Source organism: Rasamsonia byssochlamydoides (assembly GCF_041956645.1).
Source record: "Rasamsonia byssochlamydoides strain NRRL 3658 unplaced genomic scaffold VTN77scaffold_39, whole genome shotgun sequence".
Classification (NCBI taxonomy): Eukaryota; Fungi; Ascomycota; class Eurotiomycetes; order Eurotiales; family Trichocomaceae; genus Rasamsonia; species Rasamsonia byssochlamydoides.
In genome coordinates, this window is record NW_027192422.1 from 239,146 (window position 1) to 258,980 (window position 19,835).

The 19,835-nt window shown below is 49.9% G+C and overlaps 4 protein-coding genes and 3 non-coding genes across 7 annotated transcripts; 6 read left to right on the forward strand and 1 right to left on the reverse strand.

Annotated features, from left to right (window-relative positions):
* Nucleotides 1-407: 407 nt before the first annotated feature.
* On the forward strand, nt 408-1,518 carry VTN77DRAFT_5347 (uncharacterized protein; the record flags this gene model as incomplete). The annotated part of the gene is made up of 2 exons (XM_069421506.1): nt 408-1,103; nt 1,159-1,518. 2 exons carry the CDS (start codon nt 408-410, stop codon nt 1,516-1,518), a joined length of 1,056 nt encoding a protein of 351 aa, XP_069276985.1.
* Nucleotides 1,519-2,422: 904 nt separating this feature from the next.
* VTN77DRAFT_5348 (uncharacterized protein) lies at nt 2,423-4,772 on the forward strand (the record flags this gene model as incomplete). Its single annotated transcript, XM_069421507.1, has 4 exons — nt 2,423-2,444; nt 2,774-2,900; nt 3,045-4,530; nt 4,617-4,772. 4 exons carry the CDS (start codon nt 2,423-2,425, stop codon nt 4,770-4,772), a joined length of 1,791 nt encoding a protein of 596 aa, XP_069276986.1.
* Nucleotides 4,773-5,340: 568 nt separating this feature from the next.
* On the reverse strand, nt 5,341-8,053 carry VTN77DRAFT_5349 (uncharacterized protein; the record flags this gene model as incomplete). Its single annotated transcript, XM_069421508.1, has 5 exons — nt 5,341-6,813; nt 6,876-7,307; nt 7,371-7,665; nt 7,748-7,901; nt 7,963-8,053. 5 exons carry the CDS (start codon nt 8,051-8,053, stop codon nt 5,341-5,343), a joined length of 2,445 nt encoding a protein of 814 aa, XP_069276987.1.
* Nucleotides 8,054-9,095: 1,042 nt separating this feature from the next.
* Nucleotides 9,096-9,212, forward strand: VTN77DRAFT_t90. The gene has a single exon. It is a non-coding gene; the product is annotated as a tRNA-Thr (tRNA).
* A 737-nt stretch (nt 9,213-9,949) lies between these two features.
* VTN77DRAFT_t91 lies at nt 9,950-10,022 on the forward strand. The gene has a single exon. It is a non-coding gene; the product is annotated as a tRNA-Thr (tRNA).
* Nucleotides 10,023-10,699: 677 nt separating this feature from the next.
* Nucleotides 10,700-10,786, forward strand: VTN77DRAFT_t92. Its single transcript has one exon. It is a non-coding gene; the product is annotated as a tRNA-Thr (tRNA).
* Nucleotides 10,787-13,811: 3,025 nt separating this feature from the next.
* Nucleotides 13,812-19,236, forward strand: VTN77DRAFT_5350 (uncharacterized protein; the record flags this gene model as incomplete). The annotated part of the gene is made up of 6 exons (XM_069421510.1): nt 13,812-13,850; nt 13,920-13,940; nt 14,076-14,102; nt 14,166-14,537; nt 14,611-18,831; nt 18,886-19,236. 6 exons carry the CDS (start codon nt 13,812-13,814, stop codon nt 19,234-19,236), a joined length of 5,031 nt encoding a protein of 1,676 aa, XP_069276988.1.
* Nucleotides 19,237-19,835: the final 599 nt, after the last annotated feature.

Here is a 19,835-nt window from a genome sequence, read left to right on the forward strand (position 1 = left end):
CTCTTGTTTAACTGTCGCGTGGTATTTCTTCGTTGCGGAGGTAGCAGCCGCAGGCTCGGGAGTTACTAGTCGGACATCGATATGCATCGCCCTCCGCATTCGTTCCTCGGTCAACTTTGGCGTGTATACATACATTAGCATTTGCAATTGCCAGTTTTTGGGTCCCGTAGTCATCACCATCATCATATCATCATTATATACTCTTCATTGATACTGGCCAGAGAATAATTCAGATGAGCCGGATGCTACTGCTGCCTGTGCAGTCGAGATCATTATTATCATAAAGTCATCAGGGGAGGCAAACCACATCAGCAACTCCTGTCCAAGCGTGGGCCTTATTGGTTCATCTCAACTTTTTCAACTTCTTTCTTTGTCTCTTACAATTCCTCGCAACAATTCTACCTGCAATGACTGAGCAGCCTCAAATTCTTCGCCCACGACCGCGACGGCCCTTCGAGCTCCCTTCCAACGAGTCCTCCCAGCCTTCCACTCCACCAGCAGACGGCTCGAATAACAACAATGCCCAGGATTTCCTCGATGTGAAGAGCGACTTGGAACCGAAGCGCACCGGATCTGTCCTCAACCTTACCTCGTCCACGTTGCTAGGCATTTTCTCGCCCACGGCATTCGAAAGTCCCCGCGACGATTCCAGCCCCTGGGGCACCGAGGTCCACACACCCAGCGAGCGTCCAAGAGAGGACCTTCGACCGGAACGACCGGGTCAAGGGAGAAAGCACTTGCGTCGACAGCATGGGGTGGTGCCATTGGTCCTGAAGAGTGCTCTCCTCTTCGTTTGCGGAGTGGTCTACGGCACGATCATGGCTCACCTGCATGAGAATCATTGGATTACCCCGGTCAAGTTGGAACTTATTGATCGCACCTCGTGGCGATATTTGGGACTCTGGGGCGTCGGCGGTGTGGCCTTGGCCAGTGTTCTTCCCTGGCTGGATACGTTGTTCGAGAATGCTACCAGTGGTACTGAACGTGCGACAGCCAACGGGTATCTCAAGACTGGCAAAAGCAAGGACGACCGCCGCTCGTCGTCACGCTGGACTCTTGCTGTCCGGAGCATTGGTGCTTTTGTCGGCATTGCCTTTGCAATGGTAAGTCGAGAGTCTCGGACCAACTACAAATTCGATCTTTGCTGACTACGACCAGCGGAGACTCCCGTGGGAATCTACCACCCAGGAGTCGCTGACCCTCGCTCTCGTCAACCCTTTCTTGTGGTATCTTATCGACCGGACGAAGACGGGGTTTTGGCTGTCGACGGTGGTCGGGTTGTCGGGAATGGGCATCATTCTGGGTCTTCATCCACAGATGATACCCTCCTCGACAGGGATTGGGATCCGAGGCTGGCGATTGGAACATGGGGTTGAGGGCGGCTTGTCGCAGGAGGCCATTGCCGTGGCGACTTGGTTGGCTAGTGTGCTGTTCAGCGCCTGCGTTTGTTTTGGAAATATTGGCCGCCAGCTGGCGTTGGGTGGTGTTGAAGGGAAAGAGATTTCTGATGAAAAGTGAAACGTTTCAAACTGGAGGAAACGTCACATAGACATGGTGTTATAATATTCCTTAATAATTGCCCATGCTGATGATTATTATTATTACCTTTATTACCTTTTTGGGTGGAATATACGGTATACCCGGGGATGTTGGGCAGCAGTGGCTGCCCGGGCAGTTCTTTCGGCATCGCATCCCCACCAAACCAGCTGTTCTTAATTTTATACACTTTGCTTTGCTGCTTTTTTTTTCTTACACCCATCCTACTACCCAAGATAGAGCATACATACAAGATTGAAGCAAGGTAAACCTCCGAAACCAGGAAGTCTTTCTTTTTAATGTCTGTAGAATCAATCATTGCAATCCCTTCCACTTAGAATCACAATTTATGAATAGGAAGGCACTGCACCCAAGATCGACCCTTTCAAAAAATTTTGAATTCATCTCCATTCTCATAGACGATTTCCATACTTCATGGGGGAAAAAAAACCTCGTAGGAACGCTTTTTTCGAGAATGTTGGTTTTTTAGCGTTGTTCATGAGAGAGAAAAGAGAAAGAAAAAAAAGGGGAAAAAAGAGAGGAGTGTTCTTTTTAGTGGTGAGTGTGATGGGTCAGCTTGATGTGTCACGTGATGTGATTGATTATTCTCTGAAATGGGATTTCCAGATCAGGTGATTCGAGTGATGTCACTGGACCACCAGTTCTGGTTAATAGTTTGCCAGACTAGACTGGATTAGGGTTGGCGCGGGGTTTGCATCCCACCCGTCCGCAATCGGCAGAAAAAAAGTCTCCATCGGAGGAGGAGAGGTCCCCGCGGGCGTTAAATTATTCGACAAGACGAAGACACTTTCTTCTGTCTGTGACAATTGTCTGGATTAGGTACATTTTTTTTTGAATTGAAAAGTGACCTCAGGTCCATTCAACCATGGCACAGCAGCAGAAGACAGGTATGTCTATTTTTCTTTATGTCTTCTGCGGGTTTCTTTTTTTATTCGCGCGGGGTTTTTGGGCGTTGCGCATACTCCGTTCTTCTGGTTGGTCTTGCGATGAAAGAATGGAAAGCAATTGATACCTGAAGGATCTTGTTTTTTGTGTTGATCGTTGAGTTGGTTCTCTTTTTTATTCTTCTCCCCCGAACTATCGTGTGGGATATTGCTACCAATTGAGCCTTTCCAGTGCATTTCATACAATTGCATCTCGTGACTGATTCTCTTGCATTGACTATTCAATTGGTCTAATTCTACTCGCATACTGACTAACTTATTTTCTCCCCCAGCTATCCTCTCCGTCTACGACAAAACGGGCCTGCTCGATCTGGCCAAGGGCCTCGTCAAGCACAATGTCCGCCTCCTCGCGTCCGGTGGCACCGCCAAACTGATCCGGGAAGCGGGCTTCCCTGTTGAGTGAGTCTATCCTGCCTTTTTGTGTCATATTATGCGAATTGGAATGGTGGGGTTGTGTTGGACAATATCTGGAGAAAATGGCTTGCTACAGATGAGAGGAAACTTGAGAAAAGAGGGAGACCGTTCAATTGACTTCTGTCTAAGGGATGTCTCTGCCATCACCAAAGCCCCTGAAATGCTCGGCGGCCGTGTCAAGACCCTCCACCCTGCCGTCCACGGCGGTATCCTCGCCCGCAACATCGAGTCCGACGAGAAGGATCTGGCGGATCAACACATCTCCAAGGTCGACTACGTCGTCTGCAACCTCTACCCGTTCAAGGACACCGTGGCAAAGGTGAACGTCACCATCGACGAGGCCGTCGAGGAGATTGATATCGGCGGTGTGACCCTCCTTCGTGCAGCGGCCAAGAACCACGCTCGCGTCACCATCCTGTCCGACCCCAAGGACTACCCTGAGTTCCTTAAGGAGCTCGAGGCCGGTGAGGTCTCGGAGCAGAGCCGTAAGACGTACGCTCTCAAAGCCTTCGAGCACACCGCCGACTACGATGCCGCCATCTCCGCTTTCTTCCGCAAGCAATACGCCGGTGACGGTCTTCAGCACATCTCCCTCCGCTACGGCACCAACCCGCACCAGAAGCCGGCAGCCGCCTATGTGGCACAGGGCAAGTTGCCGTTCAAGGTGTTGAATGGCTCTCCCGGATACATCAACCTGCTCGACTCGCTGAACGCCTGGCCCCTCGTCAAGGAGCTCAAGCAGGCTCTGGGTTACCCGGCTGCGGCCAGTTTCAAGCACGTCTCCCCCGCCGGTGCTGCCATCGGTGTGCCTCTGAATGAGAAAGAGCGTAAGGTCTACATGGTCGATGACATCGCAGGAATTGAGTCGTCCGGTCTGGCCCAGGCATACGCGCGCGCCCGGGGTGCCGATCGTATGTCCAGCTTCGGAGATGTCATCGCTCTCAGCGACAAGGTCGACGTCCCGACCGCCAAGATCATTTCACGAGAGGTGTCCGATGGAGTCATTGCTCCGGACTACGAACCCGAGGCGCTTGAGATTCTCAAGCAGAAGAAGGGTGGCAAGTATCTTGTCCTGCAGATCGACGAGACGTACACGCCTCCCCCGATCGAGACCCGCACCTTGTACGGTGTCCAGCTGGAGCAACGCCGCAACGACGCTGTCATCAGCCCTGAGAAGACCTTCAACAACATCATCACGCCCAAGGACCTGAAGAGCCTGCCGGAGTCCGCCCTCCGCGACCTCACTGTCGCGACCATCGCTCTGAAATACACGCAGTCGAACTCGGTGTGCTACGCCCTCAACGGCCAGGTCATCGGTCTGGGCGCAGGCCAACAGAGCCGCATCCACTGCACGCGTCTGGCCGGCGACAAGGCCGACAACTGGTGGATGCGGTTCCACGAGCGCACCCTCAACATCAAGTGGAAGAAGGGCGTCAAGCGGCCCGACAAGAGCAACGCCATCGACATGCTGTGCTCGGGACAAATCCCACAGAACGAGATCGAGAAGGCCGACTACGAGCGTGTCTTCGAGGAGGTTCCTGCGCCATTCACGCAGGAGGAGCGAGAAGCCTGGCTGCAGAAGCTGGGCGAAGTCGCCGTGTCGTCGGATGCATTCGTAAGTTCCCCTCCCCACATTCAAGTTGACATCTAGCAGTATCAATTCAATCCCACTGACGCTGTCTCTTCTCTTCACAACTATAGTTCCCCTTCACTGACAACGTCTTCCGCGCCGCCCGCTCCGGAGCCAAGTACATCGCTGCGCCCAGCGGCAGTCAGAACGACAGCGCCGTCTTCGAGACAGCAGAGAAGCTCGGCATCGTGTTTGTCGAGCAGGGAATTCGGCTGTTCCACCATTAATTTTGATTAAAGTAGATGATTTAAATTAAAATATACCTGCTGGCTATATGTATGCGTACAATCGAAAAAAAAAATCAAGTTTTTTCTTCATTTGTGTTTTTGTTTTCGTTTCTTTTCTTCTAGTTGCTTAATTGCTTCGTTTGGTGTTTGTCCGATTCCTTGGGTACTTGGGTTAGGTAGGTAGGTACCTATCTATCGATATTCTATTCGGATCTACTATACCTCCGTAGCTCGGCGGCTAGCTAGGCATAGCTAAGCTATGCTATGTATACCTGGGTATGTATACCTGGGTAACTGGGTTGGTAGTTTGACCAGGTTAGGGTGTATTCTACACACATGTTGTTATTGTTGGTATTGCTGTTAGTGGTATTACAAGAAAAATAAATGTTCAGGGATTCCAAAGTCCAGTCAGATGTCCAGTCCAGTCAATAGATGGAGATAGGGTCCTAGTCATCGAGGCGCATATATACATATATTATAGATAAACTGCTTCTGTGCTGAAACCCGCTCAGTCTGTACTCTTCCAGTATCAACTGATATTTCCTACCAGATCACGCCTACGCCTCCTTCAACCTGTTTTGTTGGCTTTCACCTGCTTCAGCTGGTCTGCTCTAGCCTTCCTCGACCGCCCAACACTGGCCAGCACTTTGATCAGCTTGATGCCCGCATCGATCGTGTCCTGGGCCGTTTTCTGCGCGGACCAGAAGCGCATCGCGCGCTCGGCGTCTTCCAGCGTGCCGCTGTCCGTCCGGCAGAGGCCGCCTTTGAAGGGGGCGTGGGGTTGGTCTTCGTCTTCGTCATCATCTTCTGCCTCCTTGAGCTTCTCGTTTATTCTTCTGATTGCATTTCTTCTTCGGAGGTCCTTTGCGCGCGTGTCGTCTTTTTCGAACCCTGAATCTGAGTCTGAATCTGAATCTGAATCACCAAAGCTACCCTTCGTCGGTGTGATGACCACGTCCGTCGTCTCGTTGAATCTCACCCGCGGCTTTGGTCGCGTTGACAGCTCGGCCGCTTCTTCGGAGAAGGTCTCGAGGTACCGTTTCCGCACCGCATACTTGCGTGCCTCCTCGCGACGGACCGTGTCGGATCCAATCTTCTCCAGAGTCGTCCGGACGAGAAAGCGCAAGGCCAGATAAGCTTGTTCGGCCACGAAGACCGTCAACAGGAGGGACCACAGTTGGACGTCTTCCATGCTCCCGCTCCGATACAGATGCACAATGGCCGCAGTGGACAGCGTCCCCAGCCAGCTGAGGAAACTGAGCACGTCCAGCCACGGTCCAATCGTATCCGCTCGGATGGGAGCTGGCCGCTGACACTCGGAGCTGATCTTGAAGAAGTCGCCGCGCAGTTCCAACCAGTTGTTCAGCAGAAAGCCCAGCGGCACCAGGGGCCACGCCACCCCAAACAAAGTCAAGTAACCAAACTGAATGCACATTTCCAGAATATCCTCCTGTACGTTATAGACGTCGGCTTCGGCCTCATTGCGAATCCTCGTTAAGAAGGGCTTTTCGTCCGGATTATCCACCAACAAGATATTGGTCGCTTCCGAGTATCGACGTTTGCGTACGGCCGCCTCGGAGCTCTTATTTTTGTAGTTGCGATATTTTTGCATCAAGATGCGCTTCAAGTGCGGCAATACCATCTCCTCCCCGAAACTCAGAACCTGGGCAGTCACCGTTAGATAGATGACCTCTTGTCGCAGACGAGCCGGATCAACATGAAAGGAGTTGATTCTTTGCTGATCTGCGGCCGCCTGGTCGGACCACAGGAAGAACGAGGAGGCTCCGTCGGTTGTAACGACGCGAAATACATCTAGATATGGAACGATGCGTCCGCCGAATGGCACATAGACGAAAGCCGTCAGAATGATTGGAAGGAATGAGGTAATGAAATTCAAAACGAACGTCTTCTGCGTTTGGGCAAGCTCGTATTGATCCTCGGTACGGTAATTCTCGTAGTTGGTCAACCAGGTTGCAATGCTGGTAAGCGCCGAGTTGATGCTCGGCAAGGAAATTGAGAAAAGTATCGTGGGGAGAAAATCCTGGCCAGAAAATGTGAGCCTGGCTTCTATGATGACGACTTAGCTGTTGGAGAGAGGCATACCAGATAGGTCTTGAAAGGCCCCTGGTAGACCTCTGAGATGAAGACCTCTATGGCGAAGATGACGACTATCAAAGTCCCCAGCGCCAAGCCGGCCACCAGGGCAAATGGGATCTGAAGCAGCTGCCTGAGGACTTGCTTCCATGTCGAAAACACTTTTCGAACCTCTCCCGTCATCGGATCTGTCACCTCCTTATCCCATATATACTGCATCCGGTTCGCCTTGAGCACTCCGACCCCCTTAACGCCCCATCGGATGCTCAAGTCGGTCTCTTTCAGCGTCCAGTATTCCACAAACACGACGCACCATAGGCAGTTGACCACGGCAAAGACGATGGAGTAGGAGCCGAAATACAGCCAGCAGATCACGCCGAACACCGCGGGGAACACGAGAAAAAGCGAATAACACTGTGTGAATGCAAAGTAGAAGGCAACCTAGGTCGAACCGCAGATCTCGCCATCAACAAAGGATTCCTCAATATTCAGCAGCAGCAATACCTTCTCACCGAACAAAGCTCGTATTGCATCAAGGTCTCGATTCGTTAGAATGGTCGTTCGGCTCCACCTGCGGAGCAACTCTCGGTTTGCGGCTTGGTTGTGGAGGGGAAACGATGCCTTGATATTTTTCCATTTCCCAAAGTTGACCGTGATCCCTGCACCGCCCTTCTCTTTCTGCCAGCTGACAAGGTGATTGATCGAGCGTAGATCTTCGGCTTCCGTCTCGCCCTCGACGATAGTCTGACTGTCGCCTACGGGGCGAACCTGCGTGATCCCATAGAGCCAGTCGCGTACCCTGTCATGACATCAATCCGTGAGCACATCATCCCAGGCTGCTTCTGGCCGTACCAGAGAGAGAACGAGGAGAATCGCCTTACCTTGCCTTGAATATCCAGTTACCCAGAAGCTGCCGAGGAGCCTTGACAAAGACCAACAACGATGCGCCATTGCCATGCCTCACCTCCGTCTCAAGTCCGACGGCATCCAGGTCGCGGATGAGCGTGCTGTACTCGTCGATGGCTTGGGATTCCTCTGAACCTGATTTAGTCTGACATCTCCGCTGAAGGAGACTTGCGGTGGGGTTATCACTGACCGATATCTTCGAACTGGTAATATATCACCCAGTCAACCCCGAAATTGTCGTCCTCACTCATAGGCTTGCCATACCCTGGGAGTAAGACCATCCTGGAAGTGAGAATGGCCTGAACCAGACAAAATGAAGACAGCAGGATGACCTGTCGTTCTCTCACATCACAGCTGCGGATGTTTTATACCGAGTATACTTAGGTTTGGTACGGAGTAGATAAAGTTGAGGTCGTTGTGGAATGGGGTTAGTGGACCCCACAGGAGCAAGGACAGTTCAGCCCTGGACAGCGACCAGAGCGCAGAGAAGGACCATTCTCTCTTCGAAGAGAATATCAGATTTCTTTTTTCGGGATGTCACAATAATAATAGATTTCTTAAGTTCTTATAGTGAGCAGCCTCCAAAGGGAAAAGACGGACTTCATTTTTAGCAGCAAGGAGCAAGGGTCCTCGGTCGACGGTTTCAGCTCCGAAGTGGCACGCCCGCACAACGGAACAAGTAAAACGCAAGACACTAATTTAGTAAATAATGGAAACAATACGGAGGTAAGGTTCCAAGGTTGCTCATTTTCATTTCGTGGAAGAACGGTCCGCGCCGCTAAAGCTGCTAGTCTCCCAATGATCAAAAGCTTGGCCTCCACGCGCAACGGTGTGTGGACGGCAATAATCCACACGGGCCCTCCATTATTACACCGTGTTACCTCCTTACCAGAAATCATCCGGTCTGAGCGCTTTCCAATTTCCAGTACGGAGTATGCAAAGCGCATGTACGGAGTACGGGGTACAAGAATAATAATAGCACTACCTACCCAGGTACTCCGAGGCAGGAACCGTGCTCTGGAACGGGAAGGAGCTAGCTAGGAAGGCATCCAATTAATTACCAGAGAATTCTCCAATTTGACTCCAGAACACAAAAACAGGTAATTACGTAGTTTCTCGGCAGGAGGTATGGAGTACGGAGAACTCCATACCCCAGGTAATATTAGTAACAGTACGGAGTATTTGCGTATGGTTAGGTATCCTTGATGAAAAACCGTATTATGGACATGCATCAACACCCCACCACACGCCTCGTCAAGGCACATCATGTCTCACGATTCTCATTAAGAGATCATAATAAGGAAGTATCCATGACCAATCACTGCTCGCATAGCTCAGGTGGTAGAGCGCATGACTCGTATCAAAAACCCTTCCAAAAACAGAAAAAAAGGTCGTCATTGATTCATCATGAGGTCTGCGGTTCGAATCCGCATGTGAGCATAGTTTTTTGCATAAGTATATTGACATTTTTTGCAGTGTTGTCCCCACTTGCTCTTTTCCTTCTTTTGAGGTCCTCCAGTGCGTATGCAGATCAGAATTTAAAGAAGAGGATCTTGGTTTAATTTCTGGGGATCGGCGATCCCCCTTTTTATAACTACTCCGTACCTGACCGACAGCAGCAGGAGGATGGAGGATGGTCACGTGTGTGGGAATTGACCTCTCTGCACCGCCATGTCGTCCAATAGACAGTTCAGGATTCTTTTTCCCCTCAAATATGAAGCAATAATTTTTGGGGGGGGTCTTGTGTGCGAAGATTCAATTAATTATGCTTGTCTCTACTCGGTGCAGAGACGAGAGTGATTTTGTGATTTGCAGTCTTCTTTTTTTGTTTCTCAATGGCAGTACAGCTTGATTGCTGTTCAGTGCTATTGAAATCTTCTCACATTGAGCTAGACGTATGCCTCTGCTTGGGTCAAGTAAAACGAGATTAATCGAGCTATACAATTTGTTGATGTAGACCCCTTTCCAATATAGTACCTAGGTAACCAAGGCTGGAAGGGGAAAAGCTTGGGCCTGAGGTATAACATGCGTACCTGCATGCAAACAAGTTATGGAAGGAAAGCACCACGGAAATTGAAAATTTCTTCTTCTGATTGGTTGCCAGAAATTCTCCTAAGAAAACCCCCTTTAATTCCCTTCATAAATCATTTCCGTGACCAGTCTGTCATCCAATCACAGCTCGCATGGCTCAGTTGGTAGAGCGCATGACTAGTAATCATGAGGTCCGCGGTTCGAATCCGCGTGTGAGCATTTCTTTTTGAAGAATTTTTCCTCAATTCGACTTTCTTTTTGGTAAATAATTTTTTTACTGCTTTCTCTGCTTTAGTCGCTGCCGTGGTTCTCTGGCTAGTTGAAAGTTCATGGATAAGTTGTTTTTAACTTTTAGAGTTCTTTTATGTCCCGTGGGAATTGTCTGTTGTATGCCGAGGACTACGTATCTTTGGTATGAAGTCAATTTAATCGTCTTGTCTTGGTATATCGGTTTCTTGCTAAGACCCTTTACAATATTATGTACCAAGGTGAATGAATAGGTTACGTATTGTGCGTTGCTGTAATGCACCCATGTCTATGCAATTTAGGCGTATTGCAGTCGCGGGAGATTGGATACAAGATGGATATATGAGAAAATATATATCTGGGGCTCAGCACCTTTGTCGACGACGGAAAAGGCAAAATAAAATTGGAACAATCAGTGGAAAAAACATGATGACCGTCGTCATCTGAAATGTAGGCGGTAAGTGAGTTCCCAATTTCCATATTTTAACTGCTCATTTTGTACTCCGTACTCGGGTACAGTACAGTCTTACATGTGACTACCACTTGCTTTGACAGGGGCAACAGTTTAACAGCAAAAGGCAGTCGATGATGAGTGTGGGTGCGGTTCTGCAATATAAGTCTCTACCATCGTTGTCTTTTCAACAACCTCAGCTCGCATGGCTCAGTTGGTAGAGCGCATGACTAGTAGCACCTAGTGCGAAATCATGAGGTCCGCGGTTCGAATCCGCGTGTGAGCAACGCTTTTTTTCTTCTACCTTCTGCTTACTTCAACTTTTCCCTTAACCCCTAGTCATATGGATTTCTTTTTTTTTTCCTTTTCCTTATTTACTATTTTCGGTGTTTCCCACAGAGGACATCTCAGTCTCGGTTGCCCTACCGGGCCTACCAAAGACAGGAATTTCACCTGTTAATTTGACTCACTGTCTGTCCATTATGCGAAATCATGCTTTCTATTGCCAATGGAGTAGGAATAGAAGGGGATAGAGGGACAGACAAAGGTGAATATTCTGATATACTTCCAACTAGGTGACAGGATTATAAAGGGCCCGCTTGCTCGCTGAACGCAACCAGATTTCCAGGCTGGAACGCCATGAGGGGGGGGGGGGGGGAAAGCCTCGGTATTGAGACGTCCTGTTAATGATACAGTAATTCGCCTTGTTGGAAAGCAATTCAGGGAGAATCGTATATGCATACGTTTATGTGAATTTCATTACCGATGGAGACGATGGAGGCGATCTATGCTGAATAACCTCCTAGTTGACGGGACTGGGAGACGATCGTAGAGGATATCAGAATCATAAGAGAATAGGCTGGTTATAAGCCCAAATCTTAGGGGGATTAATAGCTGCTTCACGGGTGATATCGCTTTATTCCCAGGAGTTCCAGGGTCTGATATTTATTCTGGTCGTACGAGCAAGAAAGGTCAGTGGAAAGTCCATGCCAGAAAGGTACTCTCATGTTGCTACCAGCGAGGTGTGACACGGGGACGGGTATAGAGAACCGCCAGCGGTGATTATATATATTTCAGAAACCGCTTAGGCAAACGATGCATGCACAGCTACGGGGCAACAGCAGCGCGCGCGAAAGGTGGTAAAGGGGTAGAAAAATTAAATTATATGGTATACGGAAACAAACTCATGTAGGATATGTAATATCAGGTATATTGAATCGATGCTCTCGAGTCTGCAACATGAAGTTAACCCGTTGGTATGAAAGTATGGTTCAGAATATCTTATTAGAACCTTGACAGCAGAACTCGCTTTCATCGTAATCATTTCAAGGCATCACTAAGAGGCCTTACCAGGCATCCGCTGGTGGTCTAGTTGGTTTATGGCACCCGGCTGTAATGGGTCAGTGTCGCCGGGTTGCAGTTTTGGAAAGTAGTCAGTCCAGATGCTCGATAACTGCAATCCATATCCAAACTAGCTAGATGATCCAGCGATAATAATTCTTCTGTTCCCCCGTACCCTCTGTGAAACAAACAATTACGGTCAAACAAGTTTTGTATCTTTGACGTCACACGGCATTCGGAAAGCCCGGAAGTCAGAGGAGCTGGCTAGATACTGCGGACAGCTGCGATAGAGAGTATATGGGATCGTGGATATCGCATAGGGATGGCTTTGATGTAGTAGTCGAGGTGCTTTTCCAAGTAAAAAACAAAAAAAGAAAAAAGGAAAAAAAAAAGCCAATGTATTCTCGTCTATATGATCCCAGAATAAAATTGGTTGCGATTGCCCTGGGGCTCGTTGTTTTGATAATTTGGACAGCTTTGGCGAGTCGTCTTAACCTCATATGTGGTCTCAAAGACAATCAACGCTCAGAGCAAGAAAGGTCTGCCTCATTTCTCATCTTAGAAGGCAACAAAACATCTTGTTACTCTCCATGTCTCTTTAAGAATCTCGTTCCTGGATATTTGAACAATTGGCTATACCCCGGATCCATCAATCAACAACTCCAAACTGACCCTTTTTAGCGCGGTTATCATACCGAATCCTGGACATGCATTTTGGAATCAAGGCCAAGCAAATGCAGAGGGGCAGTTTTTGAAGCGGCCTCATAAAGGAGATATTGGCCAGTCGCGTGTGTGGGCCGCAAAGTAAGTTCTACTATAGACCGTTCTTCCCCAAATACTAGTTCTGACCAGAAACTCCAGTGGTTCGAGTTGGGATGTATACATGATATTGGCTTCCGGGTAAGTGATGGATTCCTGCAAAGGCACTCGTCATAGCGATATAACAGATACCAGACCAGGGAAACAAGCGGTATCTCGTCTGGATTGGGTCATGAGGTGGGAAACGGCAACGAGATGCCTGTCAGTTGAGGAGCCAGACAACCAGGACATGTTCGAAATTGATCAACTGGCAATCGAGGCGTTCTGGGATAGGGTCTGGAAATGTTACCTAGCCTATGTCAATGGGGACAGTATTCATAGCTCTGAATCAACATAGCAGGGGCAGTTGGTCCCATCATTAATGAAACCATGAGAGATTCTCACGCAACGAGAAAGCTGTCGAGACTCAGGAAGAATCTGAAACTACCCCGTACGCCCCAAAACGAGAAATGGCAAAGGGTCGTCTCATTCATAGTTAAAGTCGTTAAGATCCGTCTTTTGGAGGACAAGCTCAGAAAGAACAGGCAGCGGGATTTCAATTAGAGAGTTTAGAAAGAGGACAGATGCAAGTGTGGCGTGAGGGAGAACCTTCGAGTCACCCGTACTGATTTTTTGGATGCAGGGAAATCAGAATTCAACTTGAAGGCAAAATCCATTCTGTGACAATAGCTGCCTAGGTACCAGGTACTATTGTATCAAACCCATTACTTGGACTAGTGACCATCTTGACTTGCAGCATCAGTGGGATTTGAAGTCAATGACGATGCATTATTGAATCTTCATTGGCAACAGTGAATCCGTTTAATAAGATTCCAGTCAAGTCTTTGGTTCTGCTTCACCATCACCATCATCAAACCTTACGCGCGCACGTGTTTAATTGATCCCCGGACTGCGGAAGTCCACAGCTTGGCTGCACGTGACACGGACTAAGCGACACCTAAGCATCGCCAGCAGGGTTCCAATGGTCCCCTGAGCTCGCTTTCTCATCAACTTTCAATCCACTGCGTCACCTCACGTTCCCTTCTCTCTCTTTTCACCTTTTTTCCACTTGGGGGTTCCATTCTCTTTCCTGGATTTTGTTCTTCTCAAGGTCCGGTCGAGTTATTCGTGTGGCGTTGGGTGGATGAGGTCGCAGTAGACCTTCCGTAAATATGGCTCCTCTTCCCATCAAGTTCACGGAGCTGCTCCAGGTATTTTTTGACTTAATTAATATTATCTCTAATTTATTTCGAGGCTAACTTTCATTACTTTTGTTCCAGTTAACGAGTGTTGACATTACGGTAAGAAACGAAGATGCGATATTCCTCTTTGCCTTGCGGCCTGTCCACGCGTACTTGACGCCGAACCGTGCATTGTGTCGCATGCTAGTCCTCTCTAGATAAGGGTTATACTAACATTGGATCTTTATTTAATAGCCGTCAGCTATTGGCTTCAATTCATGTGTGAGTATTGTCCAGGTCCCCGCTGCGGTGACATACCCTAATTGGCGTGCCTCTCTCTACTAGACCTTAGAATCGGATCATTACGTTTGCGTTCGACAAAAAGTCAACGAAGAAGACAAGCCCCAGGTTGTCATTGTCAACCTCAAGAACAACAATGAAGTTATTAGACGTCCTATCAATGCCGACAGTGCTATCATGCACTGGTCAAAAAATGTCATCGCTCTCAAGGCCGCGGGGAGAACGATCCAGATCTTCGATCTTCAGGCGAAGCAAAAACTGAAGTCTGCTGTCATGGGCGAGGATGTCTTGTACTGGAAATGGTTTAGTGAGAGGAGTATTGGTCTGGTGACGGAGACGTCTGTTTGGCACTGGGATGTTTTCGATCCTACCCAGGCCAGTCCAGTGAAGCAATTCGACCGGCTTCCAAACCTGAATGTAAGTCTAAATAGGAAACCAGCCTTTGGATCATGCGGGGGATGATATACTAACGATTTCTTTTCTTGCCCAGGGCTGTCAAATCATCAACTACCGAGTCAACGACGACGAGAAATGGAGCGTGGTAGTTGGTATCAGCCAACAGCAAGGACGCGTCGTGGGGTCGATGCAGCTGTACTCTCGGGAGCGTGGAATTTCGCAATCCATCGAAGGCCATGCTGCGGCTTTCGCTTCGATCAGAGTTGAAGGCTCTCCCTTGGAACACAAGCTGTTTACCTTCGCTGTTCGAACACAAACGGGCGCGAAATTACAGATCGCAGAGATCGATCATCAGGAGCCCAACCCACGGTTCCCGAAGAAGGCGGTGGAGATATTCTTCCCTGCTGAGGCCGTGAACGACTTCCCTGTGGCAATGCAGGTGTCCAAGAAATACGATATCGTCTACCTCGTTACGAAGTACGGTTTTATCCACCTCTATGATTTGGAGACCGGTACCTGCATCTTCATGAACCGGATTTCCAGCGAGACTATCTTCACTACCGCGCCAGACTCGGATTCTGCCGGTCTCGTCGGCGTCAACCGAAAAGGCCAGGTCCTCTCGGTCAGTGTGGACGAAAACACGATCATTCCGTATCTCATGGAGAACCCCGCCATGTCGAGCATTGCTGTGAAGCTGGCCTCCAAAGCCGGTCTTCCTGGAGCCGACCACCTTTATCAGCAACAATTCGACAATCTTCTCGCCCAAGGGAATTACACAGAGGCGGCAAAGATTGCAGCGAACTCTCCACGTGGGTTCCTTCGTACTCCAGACACCATCAACCGCTTCAAGAATGCGCCACAGACTGGTCAGATGTCTGTCATTCTTCAGTACTTTGGCATGCTCTTGGACAAGGGCTCTCTGAACAGGTACGAGAGTGTTGAGCTTGTTCGCCCCGTTTTGCAGCAGAACAGGAAGCATTTGCTGGAAAAGTGGATGCGCGAGAACAAGCTGGAGGCTTCCGAGGAGCTTGGTGACATCGTTCGACCACATGACATGAACTTGGCTTTGCAAATCTATCTTCAGGCCAATGTCCCTCACAAGGTGGTCGCTGGATTCGCTGAAACCGGCCAGTTCGACAAGATCCTTGCGTACTCGAAGCAGGTTGGCTACCAGCCTGACTACACGCAGCTCCTGCAGCACATCGTGCGCGTGAATCCGGAGAAGGGCGCTGAATTCGCCGCACAGCTCGCCAACGAAGAGACTGGTGCTCTTGTTGACCTTGACCGCGTGGTCGATGTGTTCCTTTCCCAGAACATGATCCAGCAAGCCACCTCGTTCCTGTTGGATGCGCTGAAGGACAACAAGCCAGAGCACGGGCATCTTCAGACCCGCTTACTGGAGATGAACCTTATCAATGCCCCCCAGGTTGCGGATGCTATCCTTGGCAATGAGATTTTCACGCATTATGACAAGGCTAGGATTTCGCAACTTTGCGAGAATGCTGGACTGATCCAGCGTGCGCTGGAGAACACGGATGATCCGGCTGCGATCAAGCGGAACATTGTTCGTACGGACAAGCTGAATCCGGAATGGCTGATCAATTACTTTGGTCGTCTGTCTGTGGAGCAGACTCTCGACTGCTTGGATGAGATGCTCCGGGTCAATATCCGTCAGACCTTGCAGGCTGTCGTCCAGGTTGCCACCAAGTTCTCTGATTTGCTTGGACCAAACCGTCTTATTGATCTCTTTGAGAAGTACCGTACCGCGGAGGGTCTTTACTACTACCTGGGAAGCATTGTCAACCTCAGCGAGGATTCCGAAGTGCACTTCAAGTATATTGAAGCAGCTACATTGATGGGCCAGATCACCGAAGTGGAGCGTATTTGTCGCGAGAGCAATTACTACAACCCCGAGAAGGTGAAGAACTTCTTGAAGGAGGCCAAACTTACGGAGCAACTTCCATTGATTATTGTGTGTGATCGATTCAACTTCATCCATGATTTGGTCTTGTACCTCTATCGCAACCAACAGTACAAGTCCATCGAAGTCTATGTGCAGCGTGTGAATCCTTCACGCACTCCGGCCGTCGTTGGTGGATTGCTGGACGTGGACTGTGATGAGGGCATCATCAAGAACCTTCTGATGACCGTCGACCCGTCAATGATCCCCATTGACGAACTTGTTCAGGAGGTGGAATCTAGGAATAGACTGAAGTTGCTCCTGCCTTTCCTCGAGGCCACCCTCGCGACCGGTAATCAGCAGCAGGCTGTCTACAATGCATTGGCCAAGATCTACATCGACAGCAACAACAATCCAGAGAAATTCCTCAAGGAAAATGACCAATACGACACGCTGGTCGTTGGAAAGTATTGCGAGAAACGTGACCCCAATCTGGCCTTCATCGCCTACAGAAAGGGTCAGAACGACCTGGAGCTTATTAATATCACCAACGAGAATTCCATGTACCGGGCTCAGGCGCGGTACCTTTTGGAGCGCGCCGATCCTGAGATCTGGGCCTTCGTTCTGAATGAAAATAACATCCATCGTCGCTCTGTCGTAGACCAGGTCACTGCTACCGCTGTCCCCGAGTCGACGGAGCCCGATAAGGTGTCCGTTGCTGTAAAAGCCTTCCTCGATGCAGATATGCCCGCTGAACTTATTGAGCTCCTGGAAAAGATTATCCTTGAGCCATCTCCGTTCAGCGACAACAGCAGTCTGCAGAACCTGCTCATGCTGACTGCAGCCAAGGCGGACAAGGGCCGTTTGATGAATTACATTCATCAGCTTTCTGAGTTCAATGCCGATGAGATCGCCCAGATGTGTGTCTCTGTCGGACTGTATGAAGAAGCGTTTGAGATCTACAAGAAAGTCAACAACCACCTTGCCGCTACGAATGTCTTGGTCGAAAACATTGTCAGCATCGACCGCGCCCAAGAGTATGCCGAGCGTGTCGAGCTACCGGAGGTATGGAGCAAGGTTGCCAAAGCTCAGCTGGACGGCCTTCGTGTTTCCGACTCGATTGAGTCCTACATTCGCGCGAATGATCCTTCCAACTACCTCGAGGTCATCGAGACCGCCACCCATGCTGGTAAGGATGAAGAACTCGTGAAGTTCCTCAAGATGGCTCGCAGGACTTTGCGCGAGCCCGCTGTCGACACTGCTCTCGCATTCTGCTATGCGCGCTTGAACCAGCTCGCTGAACTGGAGGACTTCTTGCGTGCTACCAATGTCGCTGATATCGAAGCGTCTGGTGACAAGGCGTATGAGGAGGGGTTCCACGAGGCAGCGAAGATCTTCTACAGCAGCATCTCAAACTGGGCCAAGCTCGCTACGACCCTCGTCCACCTCGAAGACTACCAGGCTGCCGTCGAGTGCGCGCGCAAGGCCAACAGTGTCAAGGTTTGGAAACAAGTCAACGAGGCATGCGTCAAGAAGAAGGAATTCCGCCTGGCCCAGATTTGCGGTCTCAACCTGATTGTTCATGCCGAGGAGCTGCAAGACCTAGTCCGTCAGTACGAGCGCAACGGGTACTTTGACGAGCTCATTTCGCTTCTCGAAGCTGGCTTGGGCTTGGAGCGTGCCCACATGGGTATGTTCACCGAGCTGGGCATTGCGCTGTCCAAATACCACCCTGACCGGGTCATGGAACATCTCAAGTTGTTCTGGTCCCGCATTAACATCCCCAAGATGATCCGGGCATGCGAGGAAGCCCACCTGTGGCCTGAGCTGGTGTTCCTGTACTGCCATTACGACGAATGGGACAACGCTGCGCTTGCGATGATGGAGCGGGCGGCAGAGGCGTGGGAGCACCACTCCTTCAAGGACATCATCGTCAAGGTTGCAAACCTGGAGATTTACTACCGTGCTCTGAACTTCTATCTTCAGGAACAGCCTCTCTTGCTCACCGATCTGCTGCAAGTGCTGACTCCCCGTATCGACGTCAGCCGCGTGGTGCGCATCTTCCAGGCGTCGGATAACATCCCGCTGATCAAGCCCTTCTTGCTGAGCGTGCAAGGTCAGAATAAGCGCGCGGTCAATGACGCCATCAACGACCTGCTCATCGAGGAGGAAGACTACAAGACGCTGCGGGACTCAGTCGAGAACTACGACAACTACGACCCCGTCGAGCTGGCGCAGCGGTTGGAGAAGCACGACCTGGTGTTCTTCCGTCAGATCGCGGCGAATATCTACCGCAAGAACAAGCGCTGGGAGAAATCGATTGCTCTGTCGAAGCAGGACAAGCTGTACAAGGACGCGATTGAGACTGCTGCTATGTCCGGCAAGCCCGAGGTCGTGGAGGATCTGCTGCGATATGTGAGTTTCTTCCCCTTCGTCCAATCTATTTATTTGCTGACATGTCCGTCATAGTTCGTGGATATTGGCAGCCGCGAATGCTACGTCGGCATGCTGTATGCCTGCTACGACTTGATCCGCCCCGATGTGATCTTGGAAATCTCTTGGCGCCATGGCCTGCACGACTTTACGATGCCGTACCTGATCAACGTGTTGGCCCAGCAAACTGCCACCATTGAGCAACTCAAGAAGGATAACGAGGAACGGAAGGCCCGGGAGCAGTCGCAGAAGAAGGAGGAGGACAACACCCCTATCTTGGGATCGCGACTGATGCTCACCCAGGGCCCGGCCAACGCACCCAGCCCGATGCCGTTCCAGCAGACCAACGGGATCGCTCCTCAGGCCACTGGGTTCCGCGCGTTCTGAGAAACGCAGGCGACTTTCTTTGCCACGCCCTTGGACTTATCTCGACGATGTATGTAATCTAGCGACGGTCGATGCTGCATAGTTTGTTCATGTGGACGAAACCGGAACCGGCACTGGTGTCTGCTCTCTCTATGCGAGCTTTGCTGCCGTATGTGATGGGTTTGGCCTTTGACTTTTAGTTCTCCTTGCCAGGTGTATTTCACACATGTTGTTCCAATTTCTGCAGGGTCTTTTTCATGCTATTCCCCCTTATCCATCCATACACTCCATTGTATTTGAAAGAGTTATTGTAATGGTATTGTATCTGTCTCCGAAGAACCTCTGCGAGCAGGATTGCTCGAGGGACTACTCCGTACGGAATTTGCAATCCCCGCAGAAAGCGTAGACGAATATCTCCACATCTTTCCAAACGAGTTCGGAAAACGAACTCCGGATAGGATAGGTACCTTTTGGGGCGCCAGTAAAAGGTTATTACAATCCACGGGAAACTGATGACGTGCGGGACTGTACTCCGTACTCCGCAATCTAACAGATCTGAATTGCCCTGGAAGACAAAGTTCCGAATCCATCTACGGAGTATTAATTGTATCGGTTAGAAT